At 38.7% G+C, this 27,972-nt stretch overlaps 4 protein-coding genes and 1 long non-coding RNA gene across 8 annotated transcripts; 3 read left to right on the top strand and 2 right to left on the bottom strand.

Moving 5' to 3' along the window:
* The first annotated feature begins 98 nt into the window (after positions 1-98).
* Positions 99-5,955, top strand: malsu1 (mitochondrial assembly of ribosomal large subunit 1). 2 transcript variants are annotated; one of them, XM_085176431.1, is made up of 5 exons: positions 99-1,122; positions 1,451-4,009; positions 5,024-5,199; positions 5,288-5,369; positions 5,461-5,955. In XM_085176431.1, the coding sequence occupies exons 2-5, from the start codon at positions 3,673-3,675 to the stop codon at positions 5,613-5,615; spliced, it is 750 nt and encodes a 249-aa protein (XP_085032557.1). In that variant the 5' UTR covers positions 99-1,122; positions 1,451-3,672; the 3' UTR covers positions 5,616-5,955. The 2 variants fall into 2 exon arrangements, with proteins under 2 accessions (XP_085032557.1, XP_085032558.1); XM_085176432.1 differs by lacking the exon at positions 99-1,122 and having other exon boundaries at positions 1,164-4,009.
* Positions 5,943-13,651, bottom strand: LOC146508163 (uncharacterized). Its single transcript, XR_014876695.1, has 3 exons — positions 13,464-13,651; positions 7,257-7,410; positions 5,943-6,153 (listed from the first exon to the last, which is right to left on the bottom strand). It is a non-coding gene; the product is annotated as an uncharacterized LOC146508163 (long non-coding RNA).
* On the top strand, positions 10,694-12,662 carry LOC146508164 (peptide YY-like). Its single transcript, XM_085176437.1, has 4 exons — positions 10,694-10,790; positions 11,001-11,183; positions 11,274-11,363; positions 11,604-12,662. Exons 2-4 carry the CDS (start codon positions 11,020-11,022, stop codon positions 11,626-11,628), a joined length of 279 nt encoding a protein of 92 aa, XP_085032563.1. The 5' UTR covers positions 10,694-10,790; positions 11,001-11,019; the 3' UTR covers positions 11,629-12,662.
* pals2a (protein associated with LIN7 2, MAGUK p55 family member a) lies at positions 12,968-24,750 on the top strand. 2 transcript variants are annotated; one of them, XM_085176422.1, is made up of 13 exons: positions 12,968-12,990; positions 14,192-14,276; positions 15,670-15,788; positions 17,094-17,246; positions 17,643-17,792; positions 18,004-18,231; positions 18,954-19,085; positions 19,381-19,483; positions 19,602-19,673; positions 19,768-19,929; positions 20,034-20,236; positions 20,316-20,444; positions 20,562-24,750. In XM_085176422.1, exons 3-13 carry the CDS (start codon positions 15,672-15,674, stop codon positions 20,736-20,738), a joined length of 1,626 nt encoding a protein of 541 aa, XP_085032548.1. In that variant the 5' UTR covers positions 12,968-12,990; positions 14,192-14,276; positions 15,670-15,671; the 3' UTR covers positions 20,739-24,750. The 2 variants fall into 2 exon arrangements, with proteins under 2 accessions (XP_085032548.1, XP_085032547.1); XM_085176421.1 differs by lacking the exons at positions 12,968-12,990; positions 14,192-14,276 and adding an exon at positions 14,806-14,923.
* Positions 21,662-27,955, bottom strand: gsdmeb (gasdermin Eb). Of its 2 annotated transcripts, none has more exons than XM_085176423.1 (10): positions 27,804-27,955; positions 27,276-27,505; positions 26,976-27,168; positions 26,561-26,735; positions 25,814-25,934; positions 25,509-25,634; positions 23,528-23,655; positions 23,227-23,410; positions 23,018-23,091; positions 21,662-22,899 (listed from the first exon to the last, which is right to left on the bottom strand). In XM_085176423.1, the coding sequence occupies exons 2-10, from the start codon at positions 27,478-27,480 to the stop codon at positions 22,672-22,674; spliced, it is 1,434 nt and encodes a 477-aa protein (XP_085032549.1). In that variant the 5' UTR covers positions 27,481-27,505; positions 27,804-27,955; the 3' UTR covers positions 21,662-22,671. The 2 variants fall into 2 exon arrangements, with proteins under 2 accessions (XP_085032549.1, XP_085032550.1); XM_085176424.1 differs by lacking the exon at positions 27,804-27,955 and adding an exon at positions 27,675-27,769.
* Positions 27,956-27,972: the final 17 nt, after the last annotated feature.

The raw sequence follows: 27,972 nt of genomic DNA, 5'->3' as shown, positions 1-27,972 counted from the left end.
CTTTGAAGAAAGTAAATACAAAATAAAAAGCCAGAGTGATTTAAATGTTGCTGGAAACTGAACTTGAAATTAAGGAAATAATGAATATAACAACAACTCCAATTTAAGAGCTGCAACATCTGATGAGATGCAACAATAAAATATGGCAGGTGAATTGATATGTACAATTAGATGTTCTTCTGGAAAACCTTGAGTCCTGGCATTCATGTGGATGTGATTGTGACGCACACCACTCACCAAAACCTCCAGACGGCGGGGCAGGACAATACACTTCATTTGAGACTTGCTCAGAAGAATAGACCAAGCTGTTGATCCCACCTGCAAAGTCTGCAGATCTAAATGCAATTGCACGTCCACTGGATATAAAGGAACAACCAAACATCACAAGACATCCCCAGAGTTCCTGTGTCCATTCCCTGAATGGGTCAGCTGGTTTAATGGGTCAGGTTTTCATCATATCTTAAAGAAGAAAGTGTATATGCTTCAGTTAGTGGTTTTTAGATCTGGACAAATGTAACAAATTAAATAAGGGGTTCCTCAGTTGTCTGTTCTTGGACTATTACTCTTTAGCTTTTACATGTTCCAGCATAAAATATCCTATTCAGATGATACACGGTTGTAGTCATCATTTTCCTCCAATGATCTAACCCTTGTTTGCAAATTAATGGAGCAATAAATGATCATAGTATCTGCTGTCATCATTTTCAACATTAATTTAGAACTGAACAGAGACGAGACAAATATTTGTTGTTGCTCAAAAAGGTCAGAGAACATTTGTTCATATTTATCATCCATTTCTCTGAAACACAATGAGCAAGTCTGGTTTGATAACTGGTTTGTTCACTAGATGGGCTTTCTATCACTTTAAAGTGCATATTCAAAATGAGGAATTTTTTTACCTCAACCTGACTGTGAGAAATTGGTCCATGCATTCATATCACGCAGATTAGACTATTTGAATGCTCTATTTGCATCAGTGGGACAACTTCAGCTCATTCAGAAAGCAGCAGGCAGAGTCCTTATGCATACAGTCAGGTCCATAAATATTGGGACATCGACACAATTCTAACATTTTTGGCTCTATACACCACCACAATGGATTCCAAATGAAACAAACAAGATGTGCTTTAACTTGTGGTGTGATCGTGGCTCAAGAGTTGGGAGTTTGCCTTGTAATCGGAAGGTTGCTGGTTCGAGCCCCAGCTTGGACAGTCTCGGTTGTTGTGTCCTTGGGCAAGACACTTCACCCGTTGCCTACTGGTGGTGGTCAGAGGGCCCGGTGGCGCCAGTGTCCGGCAGCCTCGCCTCTGTCAGTGCGCCCCAGGGTGGCTGTGGCTACAATGTAGCTTGCCATCACCAGTGTGTGAATGTGTGTGTGAATGGGTGGATGACTGGATATGTAAAGCGCTTTGGGGTCCTTAGGGACTAGTAAGGCGCTATATAAATACAGGCCATTTAACTGCAGACTGTCAGCTTTTATTTGAGGGTATTTATATCCAAATCAGGTGAACAGTGTAGGAATTACAACAGCTTGCATATGTGCCTCCCACTTGTTAAGGGACCAAAAGTAATGGGACTGTTGGCTTCTCAGCTGTTCCATGGCCAGATGTGTGTTATTCGCTCATTATCCCAATTACAATGAGCAGATAAAAGGTCCAGAGTTCATTTCAAGTGTGCTATTTGCATTTGGAACCTGTTGTTGTCAACTGTCAAGATGATATCCAAAGAGCTGTCACTATCAGTGAAGCAAGCAATCCTTAGGCTGAAAAAACAACACAAACCCATCACAGAGATAGCAAAAACATTAGGCGTGGCCAAAACAACTGTTTGGAACATTCTCAAAAAGAAGGAACACGCCAGTGAGCTCAGCAACACCAAAAGACTAGGAAGAGCATGGAAAACAACTGTGGTGGATGACCGAAGAGTCCTTTCCCTGGTGAAGAAAACACCCTTCACAACAGTTGGCCAGATCAAGAACACTCTCCATGAGGTAGGTGTATGTGTGTCAAAGTCAACAATCAAGAGAAGACTCCACCAGTGCGAATACAGAGGGTTCACCACAAGATGTAAACCATTGGTGAGCCCCAAAAATAGGAAGGTCAGATTAGAGTTTGCCAAACGACATCTAAAAAAAGCCTTCACAGTTCTGGAACAACGTCCTATGGACAGATGAGACCAAGATCAACTTGTACCAGAGTGATGGGAAGAGAAGAGTATGGAGAAGGATAGGAACTGCTCATGATCCTAAGCATGCCACCTTATCAGTGAAGCATGGTGGTGGAAGTGTCATAGCATTGGCATGTATACCTGCTAGTGGAACTGGTTCTCTTGTGTTTATTGGTGATGTGACTGCTGACAAAAGCAGCACGATGAATTCTGAAGTGTTTCAGGCAATATTATTTGCTCATATTCAGCCGAATGCTTCAGAACTCACTGGACAGCGCTTCACAGTGCAGATGGACAATGACCCAAAGCATACTGCAAAAGCAACCAAAGAGTTTTTGAAGGGAAAGAAGTGGACTTTTTTTTTTTTTTGCAATAGCTAAGTCAATCACCTGACCTGAATCTGATTGCGCATGTCTTTCACTTGCTGAAGACGAAACTGAAGGGAAAATGCCCCAAGAACAAGCAGGAACTGAAGATGGTTGCAGTAGAGGCCTGGCAGAGCATCACCAGGGATGAAACCCAGCGTCTAGTGATGTCTGTGTTCCAGACTTCAGGCTGTGATTGACTGCAAAGGATTTGCAACCAAGTATTAAAAAGTGAAAGTTTGATTTATGGTTCTTATTCTGTCCCATTACTTTTGGTCCCTTAACAAGTGGGAGGCACATATGGAAACTGTTGTAATTCCTACACTGTTCACCTGATTTGGATGTAAATAGCCTCAATTAAAAGCTGACAGCCTGCAGTTAAAGCACATCTTGTTTGTTTCATTTGGAAACTTGAGCATATCCAAGTGTTGGAGTCACTTCATTGGTTCCAGTTCAATACAGAATTACCTTTAAAATCCCTCTTTAAGTTTATATTTTCGCTTGGGTCATCAGATGTAGATCTTGTAACTATTCCCAGAATTAGATCCAAGTGTGCTGAAAGTGCTTTCGATTACAGTAGTCCCATTCTTTGGAACAAGCTACCTGCTGACCTGAGGTCAAGTACATAAAAAAACCCCAGACTCAATCGTGTTTACTCTCACAGGCCTTCACTTAACACCTGTGTGTGCATTTGTGTCATTCTGCAGAATGAAATGTGCTAGAAATAAAATCGCAATTGCGATTTGGTTCCAAAATATTAGTCAGGTATTTAAAATTAAATGTTGTGATTGATTTAATAACTGTTATTAGGCTTTAAAAAAAACAAAAAAATAATTACATCATTAAAATGTAATTTCTAAACATGTTTCACATGTTTAAAGTGGGTTCATCAGTCAAGTCAAAGTAAATCACAGGGCAATGGACTAACCTTACATGTGGAAATCAGACTACAAAAAAATCCACAGCCTGAAGTTTCAGCTTTCGCTACCGATAGGGGGAGCTCTATATTTTCTCCCCCACAATCACGACCTTAAAGCCAACAAAAATGCATTAAAAGCCAATCAAAACCGTGGACACGAAACACTTCCTGTTTTTAGCGCTGTAAACTCGTGGATAGCTGTTTCCATGATACTGTAATGTTATGCAGCTGAAGACCATGAATTTACTCTGTCACTCGCGGAAAGTGCTGTCCTCGGTGTTGAGAACGAGTGTTTTTCTAAAGCGAACAGAGGCTTTTGGAAGCATTTGTTCAATCTCCAAAGCTCGGTGCATTAGCCTGTCTGTGCCTCAACATTTTACAGCAAATCTGACCTCATGTCAAAACTCGCATCACACAGCGTCCTTCACCGGGCACTTTGACATAAAAAGATGTTATTCGGAAAGCGAAGAGAGCCGAAATTCAGAGAGTAATGGCGTGATTGAAGATGATTCACATGAGCTGGACGATAATAGCAGCGAAAACAGCTCCTTAAGTCGCAGTAAGTACTTAAAGTGTGATAGAGGTTTCAAGAGCAGTCGCTTACTTGCTTTATCATGTGTAATATAATTGAATTTCTTGACGTTTCACGGTTACGCGACATTTGGTCTTGAAAGTGTGATACCTGAAAGGTTTTTATGGTGTATCTTCAGGTTGTGAGGTGGAAGCACAAAAACAAAGTCCTGCTTCTTATTTCTGACAAAACTGCCAATATGACGGCAGTTGCCTAAGTTCTTGCTCAATATGCTTATTTGTGCCAGTAATTAATTGGCAGGTAATAGTAAACACTGGGATTTCATGAAGGATTAAAGAATGTAAATATCTACTACTTACTTACAGATAAAACAAAGGAAAATAGACAGTTGGGATACTTAAAAAGATGATTCACACGGTTTAGATGGTTCACATCAAGTGTGTGCAGTTTCATCGAAAACAATTGAACTCTAATATAAATATTAAATATTTTTAAATCTGACATGATTGCGCATTAAATATAAAACTATTTGTCATTTATGCTGTTGTGTTTCATTTAAGCCAAATAAGCATCAGATGTGTGTCAGTTATGGACACTACAGCATGCAACAGGCTGCACAAAACTGCAGCATGTCCACGGGATATACAGAATTTATAAATAATTAAAAAGTAATGTAATGTTTGCTGATGTATTACTCAGGTTGTGTAATGTTACAGACACTGCAGATTTTTTCTGACAAAGTCCACACCTTCACATATTGACAAGAGGAAGTAATGAAGATGAAGAAAAATAATTATAGTCACACCTGTGTAAACTTCCTCACCAGGACCAACTCTGTATAAAATTACTAGAAAATACTTCTTAGTTACATGGATAAATGCAGTTTTGCCATTTCATTGTGGGTGACTCATGTTCAAAGTACCAGTATGTTTCTGTAAAATGTCTTTTTCCAAACTGCCTTGCAGTGACTCAAAGAAAGTAGGATCCCTGTGCTGCTTACATTCTTGTACTGCTTTACTATTTTCTTTTCTTTTTGTCAAGGATCCTTGGAGACTTTCGGTCTTGATGTGCTGGTGTCTCTTCTGCGTCAGGAAAATGCAGTAGACCTCTGTGTGATTAAAGTACCAGAGCAAATCAAATACGCTGAGTACTTCATTGTCGTCAGCGGTGTGTCACCAAGGCACTTGCGCGCAATGGCACTTTATGCCATTAAAGTGGTAACTTACCTCTGTTTATTCTTTGTTACATGTTACATGCTAAATATATTTGTTCTTTAAACTCATACAAAGGATGCTTTTACTTCAGTACAAGTTTCTGAAGAAAGATGAAGATCCAAATGTCAAGATTGAAGGGAAAGATGCAGAAGATTGGATGTGTATTGACTTTGGTATGTATATCCTTATTATTTGTTTAACAATTCCTATCCACTAAATTAACCATCTATAAAAGTTACAAGTATTTGTTTTTCTGTGTCTCAGGTAATATGGTTGTTCATTTCATGCTGCCAGAGACTAGAGAAGTGTATGAACTCGAAAAACTTTGGACTCTCCGCAGCTACGATGAGCAGCTGAAGAGTATCCCAACTGAGACACTTCCAGAGGATTTCATATTTGATGTTGAAGTTACAAAGTGACAACATCTAAGGCGAAATAATAAGATGTGCCCAGACTGAACTACTTCCTTTGAGTTTTGGATACATTCTTTACAGTCAAAAACAAATCTGTTGGATTTCCAAAAGTACTTTAAGTGACAGAAATGTTGAAGCCCAAATTATCAGTATATACTGATCTCAGATATATTAACTGTACTATCTACATTATATCTCATCTGGCCAAAGGACCAATGAGCATAATATCCCATGGCAAGACATCCATCTGTCTGCAGTTCACAAGAATTGTTACTCCATCTACTACTGGGCAGGTTTTAATAAAACTTGCACACAATGAAAATATACTCCAAATTGTTCTCAGGGTTGCATTTTGCCAGATGAGCTACTATCTGAAGTTTTTAATGGAACATAAAGAAAAAAATACATGCTTTTGGCTATTTAGAAATTGTGGCATCACATAACTTGTCCAACGAAGTATGCACCGACTCCAGTGTTTATAACACTCTCAGCAAAGCTGTGCAAGCAGTGGTTCACTTAAGAAGGGTCTTCATTCTGAAAAATTCTGCAGAGAAAATGGATGAGTAGTAGTTGTTATTGTTCTTTCTATTGCACTTGAATGCATGTGTAGTTGGTAATACTATGTGAAGAATAGAAAGTACGATCCTGTAACATCAAATATGCAGAAACAACAAATTGTGTAGACTTATGCACGGTGCCTTACACTTTGTTATGACATACACACCACTCGGACACAGGCTCTTGCAAATTTGCAGATATAGAAAGCATGTTACTGAGCCATCACATCATCTTTCTGCAGGGGTCATCCCTGCAGAAAGATGATGTGATGGCTGTCACACTTTAAAAATTTCAGATCAAACTAATTCTAATATTAGACGAAGACAACCTGAGTAAATGCAAAATGCCATTTTGAAATTTTTTCATTTATTAAAAGAAAAAGGGTACCCAAATCTACCTGGCCATATTTGAAAAAGTAATTGCCCTCTAAACCTAATAACCGGTAGTTTCCGCTTTTGTTGGCAAGAACTGCAATCAAGCATTTGTGATAACAATCCAGGAGTGAGTCTTTCACATCACTGTGGAGAAATTTTGCCCCACTGTTCTTTGCAGACTTGTTTTAATTCTGTTTTGGGTGAGCCAATACTGATGCAAATAATGCTAGTTTTCTAGTGCAGATAGCCTGCTTAAGGTCATGACAACCCATCTCAATCTGACTTGAGTCCAGGCTTTGACTAGGCCACACCTGGTGTGTTTTGGATCATTGTCCTGCTGCATAACCCAAGTGCCCTTGAGCTTCAAGGCATGCACATTCTCCTTTTCAGAATCGTAAGCATCAAGAACTCTGACCTTAACTGAGGCAAATGGGGCCTGCCAGCATTTACAATGATAGTGATTTATCTGTGATAGGCTAATGTATACTTGTATACTGGTCAGCCTTCAGTATTTTTCTTTAGATAAATAATCCAGAAACCCAACACCTTTTGTGTTTAAAAATTGACAACCTCTAATGATTCTGTTAATTTTTCATACTGTTTGACATCACTGGTACGGTGATATGTTTGTAAAATGCTTAAATGACTCATGAGTTTGCAGATAAAATGTATGTTTTATCCTGTTTAGATTGTTGAAGTAAATTATTTTTCTTACATTTCAGATGTGTTGATTGATGATTAATATGGTGTGGAGGTGAGGACAAAGAAGAGGCAGACGTTGCTGTCGAGCAGACGAAATGCATAGGTTCAGTGTTGATTCAGTCTCCTCAGGTGTGAATATACTTATTCACAAGCACCTGCAACTGTGTCTGAAGAGCAAGAGCCTTTTAATATTTAAACTTGACAGCAGCAAAGCAGTATTCACATTTGCAGGTATAATTTAAAAAATAGTCTGTATTTAAAATATATTCAAGTCTCAGAAACACATTTTCTGCAAAATTCAAGCAAGAATAAATGAATAAAAGAGAAAGAAGAATATAGAGTCACTAAAACAAGTCATTTAAGATGATGTTTTCAGCCAAATCCATCTGAGTGCTTTGTTTCGGACAAAAAATTATTGCCCAGGCCATTATTCGTTACACGCATTCACTCGGCACTTACAAGATAATAAGACAATAAAAGACTCAAAAGTAAGTGTATCCAACACATAGGTTGATTAGGGCATGGACAGATTAAGAGTTTCTGTCTTTTTTCATGGTTTCTGACATCAATATCACATTAAAAAACAGACTGATAAATAGATTTTTGGACCTTTTTGACATTTAAAGAATACGGAGCCTGAGGGTAGAAACTAAGCCAAAACATACACACAAACACGGATACAACTCGCACTATATCCCCATAACTTTCTTGCATGCAAGCATTACGCTTCATTGACTTATTGTCAGGACATTAGCTAAATGTGAAAATGTAATGAGGCAGGAGATGCCTGCACAGAGCCGACTGGACCTGGTGTTTGAATGCTTTTAACTTGTGGTCGTGCTGCTTGCACATGAATGGAAAATGAAGAATGAGTCAGACTAATGTTTAAAAACAGATGGGGAAGCAGTGAATTTGGACATCTTCATGCAACATAGTCTCTGGTTTCCAGTACACTCCCAATAGAAACCCACTGAGATGAAAGTTGGACTTTGTTGATCACACTTACTTGTTCAGTAGTTTAAATTAAAAAATAAGACTATCAAGTAATTATTTTTAATATTATTTGTCTTTATTGTAATATAGTATTTTTTTTTTAAACTAGCTTATTTCTAATTTTAAAAAAAAGGTTCTGGGGGAAAATTGCAGTTTGAAAAATCTTTTTTTGTTCCACTCAAATTTTGAGTGGATAATGTTCTCATTATCTATACAGCTGTTTCACCCATTTCTCCCCATTAGGGACCAGGTGCTACGATGGAGGGGATTATGAAGAAAGGGAGGTTAATTAGTAAATAGTAGCAGAGTTTATGTCTTGCATGACTCATTGCTATGCAAAGCACACAGTCGGCTTACTTTCACATACATTACCAAAGTGCATATGCAATTAAATTCTATCATGGTCTTTGTGTAGCATTAGGTTTCTGTATAAAGAAAGGAGTATATTATTTAGTAGGTGGTCATTACTACCCAGTGCAACTGGCTAAAATAAATAATTTATCTTCCAGAATTCCTACTGAAAGTTTTAGCTTTAATCCTCAACTAGAAGTCCATCTGGGTGTCAGGCTTTTGATATTTTAGTACGAGTAAATGTATGTATTTAGGCCTTCTGATAGTCCTGCAGGTGGGCTCTCTCTTTGTAGATAACGTTTGTGAGGCGCATTACAAGAGAGCACACCAATTTTATCAGAAATGACACTTGAAGGACTCTCTGTGCTTTATCCACCCTGCCCTCATTTGTCTTCACATCATCCTGATGTCACAAACTATTTAAATCAGTCTGTAAAGGCTGTTCTGCATCAAGTACACATGTGCTTGCAAAGATTCTGGTAGTATTTGTAAAAAGTAAATAAATAGTTTTGAGCTTCTTGTACCCCAACGCCTGTGTCCGGTGATGACAATTAAGTACATGATTGATGCCTGGTTGGCTGCTCCAAGCATGCCAAGTTTGACTGATCTGATCAGCATAGTGTTGTTTTGGAGCATTTTTCCTGACAGATTCATACTAACAGTGAACCTGATCACTTGGCAGTGATACTCAGTGAAAATCACAGTATTAACATGTAAATGCTTTCTATGAGTAACAATGTCATTTTCTTTTACAGCATCTGAATATTTTGCCTGTAATATGAGCCAGAAAAAGTTTTTTGTTTGTGTTTAGCCGACGTTACCAGCAAGGACTTGTGCTGTTGCTTTGGAGTGCAGTGCTCATATGACTGCCACAGAACAGCAACGATTTACTGCCAAATTTTTGTTGAGTGCCCTTCTAAGAAAATAGTTGCCATTAAAGTTGCCTTATCATTTTGGGGCTGAAAGCTTTTTGTGCCCTCTATCAACTGAAATTGAAAGTTTAAGGAGTTTTTTGTGATTTCCTGCCCTTTCTTGTACGATTTCAAGTAATTTAGAGCTATGCTTGCTCATTTGGCCGAAATTGCTGCAGTTATTGTCTTAAGACAACTGCCTGTATTCAGTACTGTTTAATTTGGACTTAAAGATGAGATACATGAAGCAGTTTTAAAGGGCCATAAAATCAAAGGATTTAACATATACTAATGAGTTTTGAACTTTTGGTTCATTACTGCTGACCGTTTAAAGGCTTTGACTAGGCTACTCTTGTATAATTTGCACACAATACACAATTGTGTGATAGCAAGGCAATAGCCTGTTCTTTTATTTCCAGCAGCTTTTCATATTTTTGAGATGGTTAATGCACAATTTCATGAGTTAATTTTGTTTCCTGATGAGCAACAAGTTCTTTTGAGCTGCATCAGTCAAGGCATCCGGCATTTCAAAAAAAAAAAAGTCAAATCAAACATGTGGAGCTTCCTGCTGTATCAGCCCCTTGTGATTAAGGTAGTAGTTAAAAGTAGCTTTTGATGTAGACCCCCTTTGCATTTCTCTATGAAGTGAAACATAATCTTTCCAAACACTAGGGCATCCTTTCATTTTTCAGCTTAATGTGAAAACCATGGCCATCTTAAGTTACACATCATCAGTTTTATTAAAACATATCATGCTGCTTTTGGTCTTAAGTGGATTTTCTACATTAATAAAACTTTTAGCTTTCATCTCCACTCATCAGTACTTTTCCATGATAACTTCAAAATCTTTTTGTGAACCAAAGAAAAGTTTTCTGTAATCAGGTGTACTCTTATTGCTTATTTAGACCTTCTTATTTTCTTTTTAAACATAGAAAACAAAGCCATTATGGGAAACAAAAATGATGCAGACCTTTTGGGTTGTTCCAAATGAATTGGTCCTATTGTAGAACACAAATTTCTGTAGCATGTTAGTGATGTACTTAATTTAAATGTATAAACAAACAAAGGTTATGAGTTTTTTTTTCTGAAATAATGCCATTTTTTGTTTCACTGCTTTGCCACTTTGAGCTTAAATAATGCAACCATAGATATTTCTCAGGAGTAGCCTAAAAGAACAGAATTACCCCCCACCCCTCCCCACATGGCACAAGCTGTATAAAACATGGGCAATGTAGGGAATCAGACAGACGTGCCTTGAACAGCGGGAAAAGCAACTACAGCAGAACTAAAGTGTAAGCAAAATCTTTATTTGTAACAATTTGATGGAGAGGCTTGCTTTTTAAATTTAAAGTCAGCATGTCTTTACAGATTTGACTGCCTTTGTTTCACGAACATGGTCACTCTATTGCAGAGCTCTTTTTCTGATTTTGCCGTGAGTTGCTGGATTTGTGTTTTTGTTTTTTTTTACTCTGTATTTTCACTTAATTTTCCCTGTGATCTAGGACGTGTTCCAACGCTGTGATGTCGCTGAGTATTCTGGCTCTCTGCCTGCTGGTTTGTGTTCACTCTGGCATAAATGCATACCCAGCCAAACCTCCCAGTCCACGGCAAGGCGCGCCACCTGAGGAGCTTGCCAAATATTATTCTGCACTAAGACACTACATCAACCTCATAACAAGACAGAGGTTAGTTATCTACTTCTATATTATTAAGTCCATCTTGACCCTATATGGAAAAAAATATTGTTTAATTGCTGATATCTTCTTTATGCACAGGTATGGGAAACGAGACAGTCCTGATACTGTATTTTCTGATGTGCTAGTGAGGGAGAGCACAGAAAATGTTCCAGGATCCAGCTATATCAGGTAAATTTATTTACCCCATTATCTCTCTGTTAAACTACCATATATATATATATATATACATATATATATATATATATATATATATATATATATATTCATTCGTTCTTGTATATTATATATTCTTCATTGGACTGAATATTACTTGAGTCTGATTAGGAAGAGGGATACATTATGCAGATATTTTAATGTGTTTTCTAGAAACTCAATTTCTAATTATTATGTTTTAATGTGTTTCTGTAGGTATGATGGGCTGCCATGCTGCTAGAGCTGTTACATCCAGGTTGTCTTTACCATAACGCTGCCACTATGACGTCTTTTACTCCCATGAATTGAACTTGTGTTGCATGGAATAAACGCTGTGTAAAGAAACTACTTTAAACTGTTTGTGTTATTGCCACTGCTGCACTGTGACATGTTGCTAGATAGTACAAGTGTGTCTTATGTGATGAACAGTGTTTTCTGTGTCATTCACTGATGGAGTAACAGTGCACTCTAATGGTGAGCTGACATCTAAGCATTTTGAGGTTTTTCTTAAGTGGGGCAAATAGCTTTTAAAACATGTTTGCTGCAAGAGTCCTATTTAGGGGAAATGTGAAATAGAAATTAGTAATATGAGTACATCAAAGTGTTCTTCTCAGCTTTACTTTTACCTCTTTTATCAAGCCTACTGAGATTTGCCTGCACCCTAACTCACAACAGATTAACACTTTAATCTCATCAAGTGACCTGGATACATAAAAGCAAATCATGCAATGCTATGGTAGTCTCTATGTGCCTTGAGAGAAAATGTCACTTTTTATTAATGTCGGTTGTGCAGATGAGGTTATTTGTTGCCAGATATGGCAACAATTATTACAGGAATCAAAGATGGCAGTGAGGCTTACAGTATCTCTTGGGGTAAGCGTATCCTTCCAGTTTAGTTCTTAGCTGTGCTGTTTGCTATGCAATATGAGCTATCATCATTGTGTATGCTTTTCTGGAGTCAGCAGAGAAACTAATCTGTATATAAGGTTAGACATTTAGTAGACTTGTTTTTAAAGACTACACACACACACTCACTTACAGTAGATCAGGAATCAATACACGAAATACATAAAGGATGAGACCTATAAACCAATTCAGTAATGGATAATTGACTCAATATTCATCCCTATTCATAAGAACCATGAAAAGGCACAATAGGTGGTCAAAAGGCAACTGTATATTTTAATTTACAGTACTCGCATATTTAATTCAACAAAGTACTGTTGTTAAAAGACATTTAGTCAAAAACAAAACAAAAAGTAAATTAAGGGGGTCATAAAAATCCGAAGAGGGCAACAACTTTGATACAGCTTACTTTCATACATAAACGTTTACTCTACTTAATATTTCTACCGTTATTTATTTTAGTGTAACAGAAAGTTATATGAGAAGACAGCGGGTTTTCGCTGCACTAGATAAAACTTGAACGGCACTGGATGACATTAGCAGTGCGTGAGTGGACGGGGAACTGAGAGCAGGGGCGCATGCAGGCACGCACTCTGAAAACGCAGTAACAACTTATTTGTGCGCGAATGATCGGCGAATTATAAAACTCCGGAATAAAGAAAAGCATGAAAGCGTGACTGGATACTGATTTAACTGGGTAAAGTATATTTCATTCATTCATTTATGTGAAGCTATGTAACGGTACGGGACCTAGTAGTTTCTCGGATTTCACTGTGCCACTGGCTAATGTTAAGTAGCTACTGTGAGCCACATATTACTATTAGCTACTACAAAGCTAACTTTAGCTGATTTTACTTCTCTGCTGCTAGTGCCGATACTAACTGAGCGTTAACTACCGAAGCTAGCCTGTTTAAATTTTGCTGGCATGTCTGTTATTATGTATTATTAGTATTATTTGTCGGCCAAAAATAAAACTTAGAGCGCACGCCACTCGTAGTTGCTAGTTAGCGCTGCTAATTCGCCCGCACATGAGATCCAAACCGACACGGCACGAGCTCTGGTGTTAATGACAAGACCATCTGAGAGTAGAGACCTACGGTTTAGTTTATTTCAACCAGCAACTGGTCGTTATAATTAACGCCAAAATTAGTATTCACGGCTTCTATTTACCATTTCAGCTAAGCTACCTCACGTTGAAGTGGTTACACGTGCCCAGTGCGCGTGTAGCTTGACATCAGTTAATTTAACCGCTGCAGAGAACACATTTATAAGTCACTCGTCCTGCCTGAGGTTTGGTGACAATTTCAGCTTCTTCTAAGAAGTGCTGCAGGAGTATAAAGAAAGAAGAAGAGAGAACACTCTTATGAGAACAGCTGTGATGTGCATAGGTTTTAGTTTCCTTGAAGTAATGTTTAAACATTTGCCTTATTCAAATGCTAAGGATACGGACCAACGAAATGCTGTCTGCCCTACGTAGAATATATTGTGTATAATGCAAACGAAACAACTGAAAAATGTAATTGAGAAGTAAAACAGAATATTTAAGTAATGTAAATATAATATACCAAAAACACGCGTCCCATACAAATTACAACTGTTTTACTACATGATTTAATTTTTGATTACTTTAAATCGGATAAAATGTAGGTCCATAATTTGACTCCTTTAAGCTTAAAATAAAATTCCTCTTTAAATAGACAGTGGTCATGTGATCATCTTGGCCAATCACAATGACTACATTACAATAACATTGAATGGGCAGGAGAAGTGTGGACAATAAAGGGACCCTAAGGGTAGGGAGTTGCGTATTTATCATGATTTGCTTTTATTGATAGTTATAATGGTGTTAAAACCGTCTTGCTCAATTTCTGATTTTTCTCCCTCCATTCTCTCATTAGTCCAGAGGTACCAGATGAGTGTTTTTTAGAAAACGTGGGGCTCGGTGTTGGCCTGCTGCACTGATGATCTGAAATCAGTAACTAGGTGAGTTGTTGCCATGTTTTGTTTTTTTTTTGTATTTGTTTTAGGTCAGCATGGTTGTTTTGCTGCTTTTGTTGATTGTGCATAGCTAGTATACAGTGTTTCATTTATGATGTTTATACAGTTCACAGTCTGTAGTCAAACAAGGCTTCCTGACTGTTTGTCTTACTGTGTATTGAGGGAGTTTTGAGTTTTTTTTCCTCACTCTGTTTGGAGACCGTGTTTGCACAGAAAATCCCCAGGGCCCTCTCTGTGTGTGGCTGGCACAACCTTTAGCCAGAAGGATGGAAGACTCATCCTTTGTCATTCAATCACCCTCTTTGTCATCTGCTTAATTCATGAGTGCCCTTTGTGCTAACATGCATAAAACACAAAGACCAACAAATGCTTTCTTTTCTAATTGCTCTCCGTTCTGCATCTGTTTATCACTCATACAGCAGTAAATGCAGGCTTGATTCTAATCATTGAAAAAGACTTGTTTAGTGTGATACTGTACTGACTCGCGTGGGTTTCCTACATCCTGCAGCTCTCCAGTTGCTCTGGTTTCTGTAAACAGCAATTGGGTGGCTTTTGACCGTGTTTAGGGAGTTTCACCATCCTGAGCTGTGGAATAATAAACATGACTGTGGCCAACGCAAAGTCTGGCTCAGGTAAGCTGTAAGAGACAAAGTCCCCGACTAGCCTTTTGCACAGGAATTGCAGCAGTGTTGTTTACCATATTTGCCATTTAATTACCATTTGAATGGTACTGTGCCCACTTCTCAGAGATAGTTGTGGGGGTGCCTTTGGCTGCTTGTCAACAATTCCATTTGTTCTTTTTTTTATGGACAAAAATGTAGAAAAAAATATGTTTAATACATGGTTCTCTTGATAAAAACGTTTCAGACTCACCTGTTCAGATTACATTTAAATTCAGTGTTGTAGTCCTCGTATAAACAAAAGAGAAAAAAATGACAAGTGTTTTTATTGCTACGTCTTTCTTGGTGACAAGAAAGATGTTGCATTAATTTTGTTGATCATGCTAGAAGTAAAATAATAATAATAATTTGACCTGTGTCACTAGTCACTACGAGACAAAGCTATTAGTGAAACAATTCCTTGGTGACCGTGCGTCCTTGTTGCTGTTGCAATGAAAATGAGCAATGTTCTTTGAATTGGCCCATTGATTCGCTCCCCACTTGTTGTTCTTGCCTTGTCCATTCGTAGTATACTGAAATAGTTTTCCACTGGCTCTGAATTTTAATTATATTCATTACTGCTGGTCACGAGGTTGGTTTTTCACTAGCATTTCTGCCTCTGTTTTTACATAGCAGTGCATTTTAGAGCTTAAAAGAAGTAAAGAGAGCAGTTGGCAAATGGTTAGCTAAATCATTTAAGTTTATCTGTTCTTCTACAGCCATGCAACAGGTGCTGGAGAACCTGAGAGACATGCCATCAGGCACTGGAGCTAAAGATATTGACCTCATCTTCCTCAGAGGGATCATGGAGAGCCCCATCGTCCGTTCCCTTGCTAAGGTATGTTGTGCACTCACTGATACTACTTCTGTTTGCTTGTTCTCCACTTCCTACAAACGTTGCACAGATACATCTCACCATAATCTCATCAGGTAGATTTTTCTGTTTTCTCATGTGTGGAGACGGGAGAAATGGGGAATTCATGCTTTATGTGCAAGAGTTCTAATCACATGAACTGATTACTTGTTGTGTGTCTTTTTCTCGTGTCCACATTTAAGTTAGTTACCAGAAATCTAGCTACTGGAATCTAATACCCTTCCTGTCATCGGAAGAGTAAAACACAAAGGTCTACTCCCTGCAGGGTGGTATAGCACAGCTTTTTTGTATTTTTATTTTTATTTAATCACCACAAATTTAAGTTCATGTTGAAGCTTAAGTAAAAAAGAAAACCTCTCAAAATTAGATCAATCAATTTGACACACAAATAAAGAGGCTTACAGCATGAAGAACAAATGACTTACATAACATTCTGAAAAAAATATCTCCAGTGCAGATTGAGGTCATCAGGTTTAACTACCATAACTATAAATAGATAGCTTTTTATAGAAAACCATCCACAAAGTGAAACTCTTGTCCTTATTTCGTAACAAGAGTTTGTAGCTTTAAAAAAACAAAATACACTATTTTACACAGATAGCCCATCAATCATATTAAATGCATTTGAATCCCTTGTTACTTTATATTCTGCTCTTAATTTTTCTTCATTCTTCTGCATATCACAGTGATAGTTTAACAGAAACAAAGCCCGCTTGTTCTTGGTGTAGGTGGTAAATTAATTCACTGATTTTTTTTTTGTTATTGAGTTGTTAAAAATGTTTGGATATATTAAAATTAAATACAAATATCAGCAAGTGGGTTTTTATGAATACCTGCTGTTGTAATTGTAAATGGAATGGAATTATGACAATTATGGAAGTGTTTTTGTTAGTAAGAAGGTATTAAGAAGTCATTCAGAACTCTGGCTGAGGAACACAATGGCATAGTCCATTCTTAACAACTTGCAAGCCCCCATGCTTCCACATGTGCAAAATATAGTCCAAATTCCTAAAATCACAACCTTCACGCCACAGTTTTCAAACTTTATAAATCCACTCAGTGGAACAAACAGGTCCACTGAGTGGATCTAAAGTGCAATCTGGCTGCTTGGCAGAAATATATAGAAAAAACGTCAAGTGGTAATTACAGCTTTGGGAATGTTATTATGCTATAAAATCACAGTTTGTAAGGCTAACCAAATTTACCTCATGCTTAATCCAAACATTGACTTGCTGTGTACACTCTTTTGGTGGACATGTCTGTGTTTAGGCACATGAGCGTCTGGAGGAAGTTGCGTTACAAGCCGTGCGGGATGATAATGTTCAGCTTGTCACTGAGATCTTGGATGCCCTTAGCAATCTGACAGATAAGGATGCTGCCGCTGCTGAGCTTGTCAAAATCCTGCAGGAGCCACACTTCAAGGTACCTTAAGTCTTATTCAGTGGCGGGGTGGGGCTTTTTACTGGAGTGGAAATGGAAGCCAGAGCTGCTTCTCCAACCCCTACCTCATTTCTTATGATTTACCTGTCTGCAAGCTTCACCTAACTGGTCTCGCTTTCTTACTATCGACTAATTTGTTTCGGAGAGTATTGAGAGGATTCCTACGCACTGTTTGAGTAAATCTAATGTCGTTTGTCTTCACTGTCTGTAACTGCTTGGGGGAGACTTATTTTTCAGTTAGTCTATTGGCAGTGCAGTTTGTCTTCATTTGTTCATAGTAATTCATCTAATGCATGTTGGAGTGTTTTCTCATTTTTCCAAGAAACGTATCGTTAAGTCATTTCTTTCTGTGTGTATTTTTCTCTTCTTCTGTCTTAGTGTTTGATAGAAGCTCATGACAAAGTGGCTGCAAAGTGCTATGAAACATCGCAGACTGCAGTTAACAGTAATTCCATGATGACCAGTTCACTGATGCCAGCTGATGCTGTCAGGATGATTGGCATCCAGAAGAAAGCTGGGGAACCACTGGTGAGTTAGCAAGGCATGGGTAAACACTCCTGTTAAGCTGCAAAGAGTTTTACACATGCCCTTTCACTGACCATCTGTTAGGATGCAGTGACTTAGCCTTACATAGTTAATCATCATGTTTTAGAGGAACTTGGCTGACCAACGCATGAAACTGGCTTCCTCTATGATTTATGAAGTGCGGATATACAGTACTTTAATGACTCTCTTTCAGGGGGTGACATTCCGTGTGGTGCGAGGAGAGATGGTGATAGCCCGGATCCTGCACGGAAGCTCAATTGACAGGCAAGGCATGCTGCACACAGGGGACATAATCCGAGAGGTGAATGGTCGAGAGGTCGGCAGCGACCCCCATGTGCTCCAGGAGCTGCTGAGGGACTGCAGCGGGAGTATTACACTCAAGGTCCTGCCAAGCTACAAAGACACACCAGCACCTCCGCAGGTACAGAAAAAGGAGGTTTCATTTTCTGAATTCACCCGGAGGTGATTGATAATCTTAGTTGAGTTTTTCAGTCCCCACGACCAGCCCTGGATGAGCGGATGAAAATGGGTGGATGGATGTTTAATTAATAAGTTGGATGCAAGATGAATTGCTTTTAATTACATTTTTCTTAATTTTAGAGTTTTTCATCTAATATTAAGTTACATTCAGTCATATAAATGTACCTTAATGTTTGCTGTTGGTATTTGATTTGATTTGCAATAATATATTCTGAAATTGTGCTGTAATGAATAATATATTGATTGAGAGCTGAGTGATCTCTGAATGCCAGGTTCTTGAAAACTGAGCCCATGGAGGATCTATTAATAACACTCCACACACCAAGTAGGACATGCACCACTTTATTCAATGGAGCACACATAGCAGCTGACACTGAGAAGCCTTAGGTAAAATTATATCATAAGGCTATTGGTACTTTGCACTGAGGACGATAAATGATCTACTGTTAGTAAGAGTAAAAATGTTTCTTCCTGTTCACACTTAATAGTTGTGTTTGGTCCACCTCACTCAGGCTTTTGACTTCTGACTGGGAAAGAACAAGGTTTACTTTCATATTGTATTTCAAAATCAAGAGTCATGAGACATATGTAGTTTTTTTGCAGCTTAATTAAGTGTTGTAATGTCACAGTACAGATTTACACCTCACCTCTGTTAAATTGCAGGTTTATGTGAAGTCACACTTCAACTACAACCCAGCCACAGATAACCTGATCCCTTGTAAAGAGGCGGGTCTGGCCTTCTCCAGAGGAGATGTGCTTCATGTAGTCAACAAGGAAGACCCCAATTGGTGGCAGGTGAGTGTGCTCATATTACTGGGAATTTATGCTTCAGGAGGAAAATCTGATCGCAAACCCCTCTAAAACTCTATATGGATCCATAATAGAGCCTGACATGCATCTCTCTAGAAATGTAACTGCATGTTGCGTTGATGTTCCCCACAACTACTGTGATTGGCTATTGTTATTCTGAGTCAGTTCGTAAGAATCTACAGCTTTCTAAAAGATTAATAACCATCAAATTATTTTTTTCCTTCTATATATTTAAATCAGTAGTCTGAAGCATCTCTCAACTACTCTGACCCCTGTATAGGCACGGAAAGTTGTTGGTGGAGCCACTGGCCTCATCCCTAGTCAGGTCTTGGAGGAGAAGAGAAAAGCCTTTGTGAGGAGAGACTGGGACACGTCAGGTACAGGTTAGTATGACTCCCTGACCCGCTTTCCAACTGTACCAGCTACTCTTGTATAGATTTAATAAAGGTTAGACTTCAGCACCAAAATGCGTAGCACTAATACTTTGTGCATTTGACTCAGGCATGCTCTGTGGGACTCTGACTGGAAAGAAAAAAAAGAAAAAAATGATGTACCTCACTACCAAGAATGCAGGTGTGTATTACCTGCAGTTTTAGGGTTTTCGCGCTTAAATATTTACATTTTTTTAAATGGTGACACAGTACTGACTCTGTATCGCCTTCAACAGAGTTTGATCGTTACGAGCTGCAGACCTATGAAGAGGTAGCCAGGATGCCCCCGTTCCAAAGGAAAACGCTGGTTCTGATTGGAGCTCAGGGAGTTGGGAGGCGGAGCCTAAAGAACAGGCTTATCGTCGTGAATCCCCTGAGATATGGAACCACTGTCCCATGTGAGTGCGTGCACGTGTGAGACATAGACCTGAGACCACCGAAATGTTCAGACTTTAGAACCGTCAGGCCACATGAAATGCCTTTTCTTACCTTCTACATTCAGTTACGTCACGCCGTCCCAGAGAAGAGGAGAAAGATGGGCAAAACTACTGTTTTGTTACACGGGAAGAGATGGAGAAGGACATCAAAGAGAGCCGCTATCTGGAGCACGGCGAGTACGATGGCAACCTTTATGGAACCAAGATCGATTCTATCCATGAAGTGGTGGCTGCCGGCCGTACCTGTATCCTAGATGTTAACCCTCAGGTCGGTCAAAGATGCACACACTCAATATCTGGATCTGCTTTTCCTAAAGCTTGGTAGTGACATCACATTTTATTCCCAGGCCCTAAAAGTGTTGAAGACTGCTGAGTTTATGCCGTTTGTGGTATTTATTGCTGCTCCTGAGCTGGACACACTAAGAGCTATGCACAAAGCTGTGGTAGATGCTGGACTTACGACCAAACTACTCACGGTAAGTTTTAAGCCGATGAAACATTCTTAAATACGATTGTGGGATTTTACAGTGGTTGTCACTGTAATGGCTGTGGCTTCCCTTCTATAAATGGGCTTAATCCGTTTTCTGTAACAGGAGAATGATTTAAAGAAGACTGTAGACGAGAGCGCCAGGATCCGCCGGGCATACAGCCACTACTTTGACCTGACTATTGTTAATGACAATCTGGACAAAGCCTTTGACAAGCTCCAGGAAGCAGTGGAGCAATTAATCATAGAGCCACAGTGGGTTCCAGTCAGCTGGGTCTACTGATATTTTACCCCCCACTGGAGAGAAGCTGCTGTTGGAGGTGCCAGGCTTAGGATAAAAGGGGATTCAACACTGTGCTGCACACAAAGTAAGTGTTGGACATCAAGCCTGTGTGAATTTGGTCTCACACAAAGTTGCATCAGAGTCACCTTAACCTGAATTGCCAGATTCCTTTCTAGCACACTATGCAATTCACAACACATAGGAAGTGTACTTATTTATTGGCAAGTATTTTTTTAAATGATATTTTTTACTCACATGGATTGGAAGAGTACTGGCACTCTTGTCAGATGCTTTTGAAAGCAAACCCAGTTTTTAATGTTACATCTGTATGTAAGATCAGTTAAGTTGTATTTATTCTACATAAAAATGAGGGTTCGCTCATTGAAAAGAATAATACCTCAGTGTTACAGTTTACAGTGCTTATGCGTCCAGTTTCTCATCTCATTCTGTCACTACAGACTTGTCATTCGTGTAGAATAGTGTCATATATATGAGACCTTTTTTCCTCCTGGAGGCAAACATTTAACTCCTCAGCCAAACTTAATGAATGGAAAATGATTTGCCAGTCACTGTATGAAGTTGTACAGGAAGAAAACTAATCCTGTAGTGTTTACCTATGGCTCTTTAACTCAAGCACGAAAGATATTACATTAAATACGCTGACTCTGTGTCAGACGTTTGGATCATGTAAATGTTTCTGAGTATTTGGTGCTGTGTTTGTGTTTTCAAAGAAATACTTTCCACAGGACTCTCAAACAGGGTACTGCACCTCAGTGAACCATCCCTTTTGATGTGATATGAACTAAAAATTTAACAGTTTTGAATAAAATTCATATTTACTTATAAAATTATATTTTACAAGATTTCACATAAGATGTATTTTCAGATGTCAAATAAATAACTGGTGTTTTCTAATGATCCGCTGTGTTTTAGGTGTGTTTCTTTAAGCAAACTTGCCGACAGACATGCTACATTCAGGCATATTAAAAATCAAAAGTGTATATAGCAGCAAATGACACAAAAAGTTTAAATGTACACAAGCCAGGGTGATGCAGAATGAGGTTTGTGTTAGGAGCGTCAAAGATCCTGAAGATGGATCTCATTGGAGAATTAATAATTGATCTGAGAGTAAAAATAACCTGAAAAGTTACTGCTATAATATTGTCAAAGAATGTGATCAGTCCACATTTGAGAAACAATTATTGCTCAGAACAATTGATTTGAATACAATCTTAGTGATGATGACACAATTATATACTGTTAATAAGATGTTAATAATAATAATAAATGATGGTAGTTTGAGAGACAAAACATGTTTTTTTTCCATGAGAATACCCAACATAATCAGAACCAGGAGCATAATAGATTTGTCTATAGTGATATTGCTGCAAGCTGTGTGCCTGAGATGACCATATTAGGTTATCGCTTCTTTTTGCGCACTTCGATGTGAATTAAGTTGTAACGACTATATAATCTCACATTCCAAGGAATATGTTCTGCACAGGGAGGCTTCAACCGGGATTCAGACCCGAAACCTCTGCTGGGAGAGGATTGTGCTAAGCACCACACCCATGACAATTTTGTAATATGGTTCATACTTCTTTTATACAATCAGACAACGGCTCAAAATCATTTTTTATTTTTAGGAAACAGCCAAAGTTACAAAAAAACATATACAATTTTGCATATTTATTCACATAAAAATCAAGTCTGACTATTAATTCATTATTATTATTATTATTATTTTTAAACACATTGAGTATAGTCACATATGAGTCCAGATCAAGTATTCAGTATTTTTAGAATGACTTCTTGGTCATGTAGCACCCCTTAAAATATTCTATTAAAATAACAAAAAGAATTATTTACATGTTTCCATTTACCTAATTCCACTGTGACACTTGTTTCTGGTGGCTGTAAAGCAGGTTTCAGTTCAAACACCCTGAGCTAATGAGGCAAGACTTCGAATCACAATACACAGGACCAGAGGAAGATTTCCTGGCTGCTTGTTTATTTCTGCCTTCACCATGTCCCCATTTCTCCGCAGGGACACATTACAGGAGGCAAACAGATGTTCGATCTTTCCATAGATGGCCTCTGTCAGTACAGACGACGCTTCGGCGCTCAGAGTCAACTCTCCATTTTTTGATGCACACTGCACCTGGAATAGGTGTTGAGAGATTCATAAGGGGCAGCTCCCTTAATGTGTAATGTTTAATTTACAAAGAAACACCTGCTTAACATGTTGTGCCATTTTATAAAAAAGAGGATTTACTAACCAGTAGCTCCAATATCCCCAACACTGCAGGGCTGCAGCACATTTCCAAGGCAGCAAGACAATCATTTGTCATCTCTGAAAGACAAAACAGACGCATGATGAAGGAACCTGCATTAAGTTTTTAGAACTTGCAGTGTGCATGAAGTGGGTATACTAGGCCTCTAGTATATGAAAAGAAATCCACAAGTAAAGACTGTACACTTTTCTCACCATCCAATGCACTGATTAAGAGGTGAAGGGCTGTGTGAAGAGATGTGGATCGGCTTTTTTCAGTTGGTTCCTCTTGACTAGACTGCTCTAAAAGATCCAGAATTGCCTGGACATTCTGTTTTTGAGACGCTGTTGTTTTAAAGTCAACCGAGGCAGATCCCTTATCCACGCACATCTGCTCTAGCTGAGACAGAGGAGGAGACAGGTCAGACTTTAAACGTAACGTAACTCAATTTCATTATGTCCATTTTCTTTTAGTGAATGTGCAGTGCCAGTGCCTAGACCTCTCTGTTCCTCTTACCACATCCTGAAGTGCACTAATGGTGATCTGGTCCTGCAAAAGTTTTGTAATCTGCTGTAGCAGAGCGGACCTGGTGGATGCCGGAAGAGCTGAAAGCAGCTGGAAATGATCGCTCAGTTGGTCTAGTTCTGAAGACAGAAAAATAAGGACAGTTTGTCGTTCACTGTCAAAGATAAAACATTCACCTGGAGCACGTTAAAAAGGTTGACTGAGATTATAGCAAGAACAGCATGCTGATGTAAACCACAACAATATGTAGAAGCTAATAAAACACTGCATGTGTATATACATGCTATTTAAAAATGAAAAAATGAATGCAAAACTATTATCTTGGCTTATTCCAAGCAGGTTAGGTCCTGATTCAAAATTCCACCCAATAAAATCATACAGTCAGTTCATAACTTCCATAGCAAACTAAAGAGTAAACTGTACTGTATCGTACTCTGTTAATATAGGTCAAAACTGTGTTTACAGATACGTTTAACACCCTTCTGATAAGATGCAGCAAGGTCTCTTATCTTTGAGACCCTTTGACTTGTATACAGCAGAGGTGTGGTGCTGCTGGAGCGCAACACAGAAAAAGCAAATGCCATTTTTTGCCAAAGAGCCAAAGGATCTGCATTAACAAAAGTACACCCATGAAAGTGGATAATTTACTAATAATGTGCTGATTTATATACAAATATGTAGTTGGTTCATTTCAATAACTACATGCCTAGAGCAGCGCAAATTAGTGGCTGAAAAACGAGCACACCCAATGAAGGAGTATGACAGAGTGAGTGATGTCAGTGTGTAGAGGAACACAAAACCCTTTATAGTCATATCCTGATTCATACTCGTGTTAATGAAAATATTACTGTGGCCATGAATAAAGCTACAAGTAAAGGTAATTTCTTGTAGGCTGTGTGAGGCTGCTGGTACTTCTTAAAGTCATTACTACATATTTTAAGATTCTGGCATTAATCAAAAGGAACCTATATGAAAATAACTGTGTGCGCACTGCTGAGAAAAAACATGCAGAGATTTTTTTAAATTACGTACCGAGCTTTATGTAGAAATGTGACAAAAACCTGAAACCCAGTTCTAATAACATTTCCCCCTCGTTCCCAATAAATGAACGCTCCAACTATCAAAAATCCTCAAACCAAAGTAAGACATGCTTTTTACAGCATTAAATTTAGAGCTAAACTGTATGCCACAAAACCTTGTGAAGTATAATTGTATGTTTCTCCTTAAATTTTGTGTTATCAAGATGAAACTCCTATAAATATGAATAGGCAACAAGGCTAGCCACCAAAATATCTGTGTTCACACCTTTCAGCTGCAAAACTAACACTGCACCTCTTTATTAAATCCCAACGGTAGACTTTTAATACTAATACTACTACTACTAATAAAAATATTATTAGTAAAAAATAATAATAACCTGTATTTTTATAGAGCCCTTTTCAAAGAATCTAAGGCCACAAAAAATTCAAGGCTCTGTTGCAAAGAGTGGACACAGTTAGTTTTACAAGTATTTGTAGGAGCGTCCCTTTTAGAACATAAGGAACACTGTAAAAAACACTGAGTTGTCAGATATATCCATAACTCTGATGTTAACTTTGTGAAAAGCAGCAGAATTCAAAATTCACTAGAGAATAAGTGATGAGCGGAAAACCATCTCTTTCATGGGAAAGAATGAAAAGCAGAGAGAGAAGCTATCCATGGAGGAAAGAGCAGAATGCAATATATAAGAACTCGTCATACAGACTAGCCAATCACATGCTCTCATTTTCAGTCTAACATTTGATCTTGGTTGCTCAGTTATAGTGTAATAATGCATGGAAACTTTCCACTGTGGTGACAAAACCTTAGAAACAAATGCTAACCTGATGTGCTCTACAGCTCTGGTGTGCAGGACATTTCTCTGCATGCAATCATGTGTTGTTGTTTTTTTGCTGGAAAAGGTAAGAAATCTGAGGCGAAAACAGTGATTTACCTTGTTGAAGGCAGCTATTGTCAGATGAATGTGCAGGAGCTCCTGAAATAGACGGCTGGTCTTTCATTCTAGCAGTGGCATCAACTTTATCAAAGCCTCCATTGGTGTCTGACAATACACACAGCTCTGTGGAAAATGCACGTGATAGTTCAAGGAGACAGAACATGGATATTTCCAACAATAGCCTAGAACTAATGATGCTGATCCTGCAATTACTAAATATAACTTTGAGTTTATCAGTTGTTCTTGTTAAATTAACATGAAGTAAGACAGTTACTCTACAAATACAATGAATGGCTTCTCACCATATTGTCCATTGTGTTTGATCTTTAGTTCTATAAGGCTATAGGCTATTGGAGTGTTGGTAGGAATCTCCATGGTAATGTCACTGTCATTGCCCAAGCTTGCGTTCTCCTTCAATAAAAACTGAAGAAACGGGAACACCGAATCAGAACAAATGGCAACAAAATTCCTCAGCGAGTGTCACAAATATTAATCTACTTTAAAGAATTATTTAAAGATTCAGTATTCTCAGTATGGTGTGCAGTGCTCTTAAAAAAATCTAAGGAAACTGGACCAGTGGAGGACAAAAAGGACTGGCCTCCTCAGAGCCCGGACATCGACGTTATTGAAGCAGTGTGGGATCATCCTGACAGAAAACCGAAAAAAAAGGCAGCCAACATCCAAGGAAGAGCCTTTAATGTCAAGTCTGTCTGGAGACCTTGGCACAGTACTGTATGTAGCTAGAACATAAACAATACATTCCCAGTTTTGATTTCTGGAAATGAAGAGGAAAAACCGAGGATAAATGAAGGACCTGAATTCTGAAGAGGAACCACAATGCAACTGTTTCATGCATAGTGGGCAAGATTTATTCCACTTCTTCTTTTACTCTTCTGCTTTCAAAATGTACACGCAAAGCTGGCACACGCAGATCTGAAACTCATCCAGGTAAAAGCAGCACATGTATTGCTCACCTGGCAACAGGTAAATAATGACCGAACCCTAAATACCAGCAACTATTAGGTCTGATACGAGGTTTGATATTGTACCTTAGTCATCTTGGGGCCACAGGTGCTCAGACTTCCCCCACACTGTCCTCCCTGCTGCACCTCCTCTATGACTGAACAGGGTTGAGTGGTTACAATACGATCCTTTACAATCCCAAATACCCGTCTTTGCTTCTCCTTTGTCTGCTGGATTAGACAGTGGGACATGTCCAGAACCCTAACACAAGAAAAATGTGGTGAGTTTCACCAGGAACATTCTTGGAAACAAAATTTTATTGTGACTTATCCTACATCATCTTTTTTTGCGTTAATATTCAACCGGGCATTGTGTTCTGTGTGAAATTTTACAGCTGGACAAAGATCACTTATGCGATCTTTAACATGCTGATCGTCATGTGATGTTTAGGGTGTTTTAAACAACTTTACATGTGACACCAGGTACAGATTGTGAACCAACTTGTCTTTTGAGTCTTGCAGCAACTTCTGCATATCAATCTCCTCTTTCTTCAAGCTTCCAAAAGATGACTGGAGTTTGGATGAGTCTTCACCCTGAAGTTTAACGCTGTATTTGGAAAAATTTGCATCCACAGTTCCCTGAATGTTGTCACTAAATGTCCCACTGTATTTGATGAAGTCTGTCTCAACCACAACTGCAAAAGGTAAATAAATATATAAAAAAAAAAAATCAAATTTCTGTGATCTTGGGAGAGTAAACTGTGACACAAGCGGCCATTTTCGTGCTGCTTTTGAGGTTTACCTGGCTTTATGGGTGTGTCTCCTGTTAGTATATCATTGAGATTAAAACCAGTGGGAAGATATTTGGACTTTTGCCAGCACCAGAAACGCCTGCGCTTCACCACCACCGTCAGGAGAGCAATGGTGTCATTCAGGCTGGTCACCGGGATCAGGGACCCGTTATCTTCCACCTCCTCCACAAAGTTTCTGGTCGCTAGAGCAAACATCTTCCGGTTGGATAAAGCCTGCGAGCTTTGAAAGCGAGAGCAGAGAGGGGAGGCGTTTACTACACAGATACAGGGGACCTCACCTATGTGAGCTCCTCCTTAGGACTAAACACAAATAAACTTCCAACTTCAGCCACTGTACTCATTTCAAGCAAAAACATAGTAGACACCATACATCTCTTTACATTTAAAACCTCCAGGCTGCACGACGACAATCAAAGCACCGGTTATTATGGAAACCGAAAGTCCATCGGTGCAGCAGTCACTGTAGATAAGACGAAATATGCTAGGTGTTTTTTTTATCTGGCTAATTTTCCACCTACCGCTTCCACGGAGTCTTCGCTTTATTGGTGACCTGGAAAAGAAACTTTCTCGGTGGTCAGACTTTTACAGGAGTCAGTTCTTCTGTGGTAGCTCAGCCTGGTTTCCTGCACTCTTTGTTTTGGACAAAAGGCTCCGCCCTCTGCACGGTAGGAGAGGCCGAAACATATA

Source organism: Neolamprologus multifasciatus, chromosome 11, assembly GCF_963576455.1.
Source record: "Neolamprologus multifasciatus chromosome 11, fNeoMul1.2, whole genome shotgun sequence".
In the NCBI taxonomy this organism is placed as follows: domain Eukaryota; kingdom Metazoa; phylum Chordata; class Actinopteri; order Cichliformes; family Cichlidae; genus Neolamprologus; species Neolamprologus multifasciatus.
This window is presented reverse-complemented; position numbering and strand designations above follow the sequence as displayed.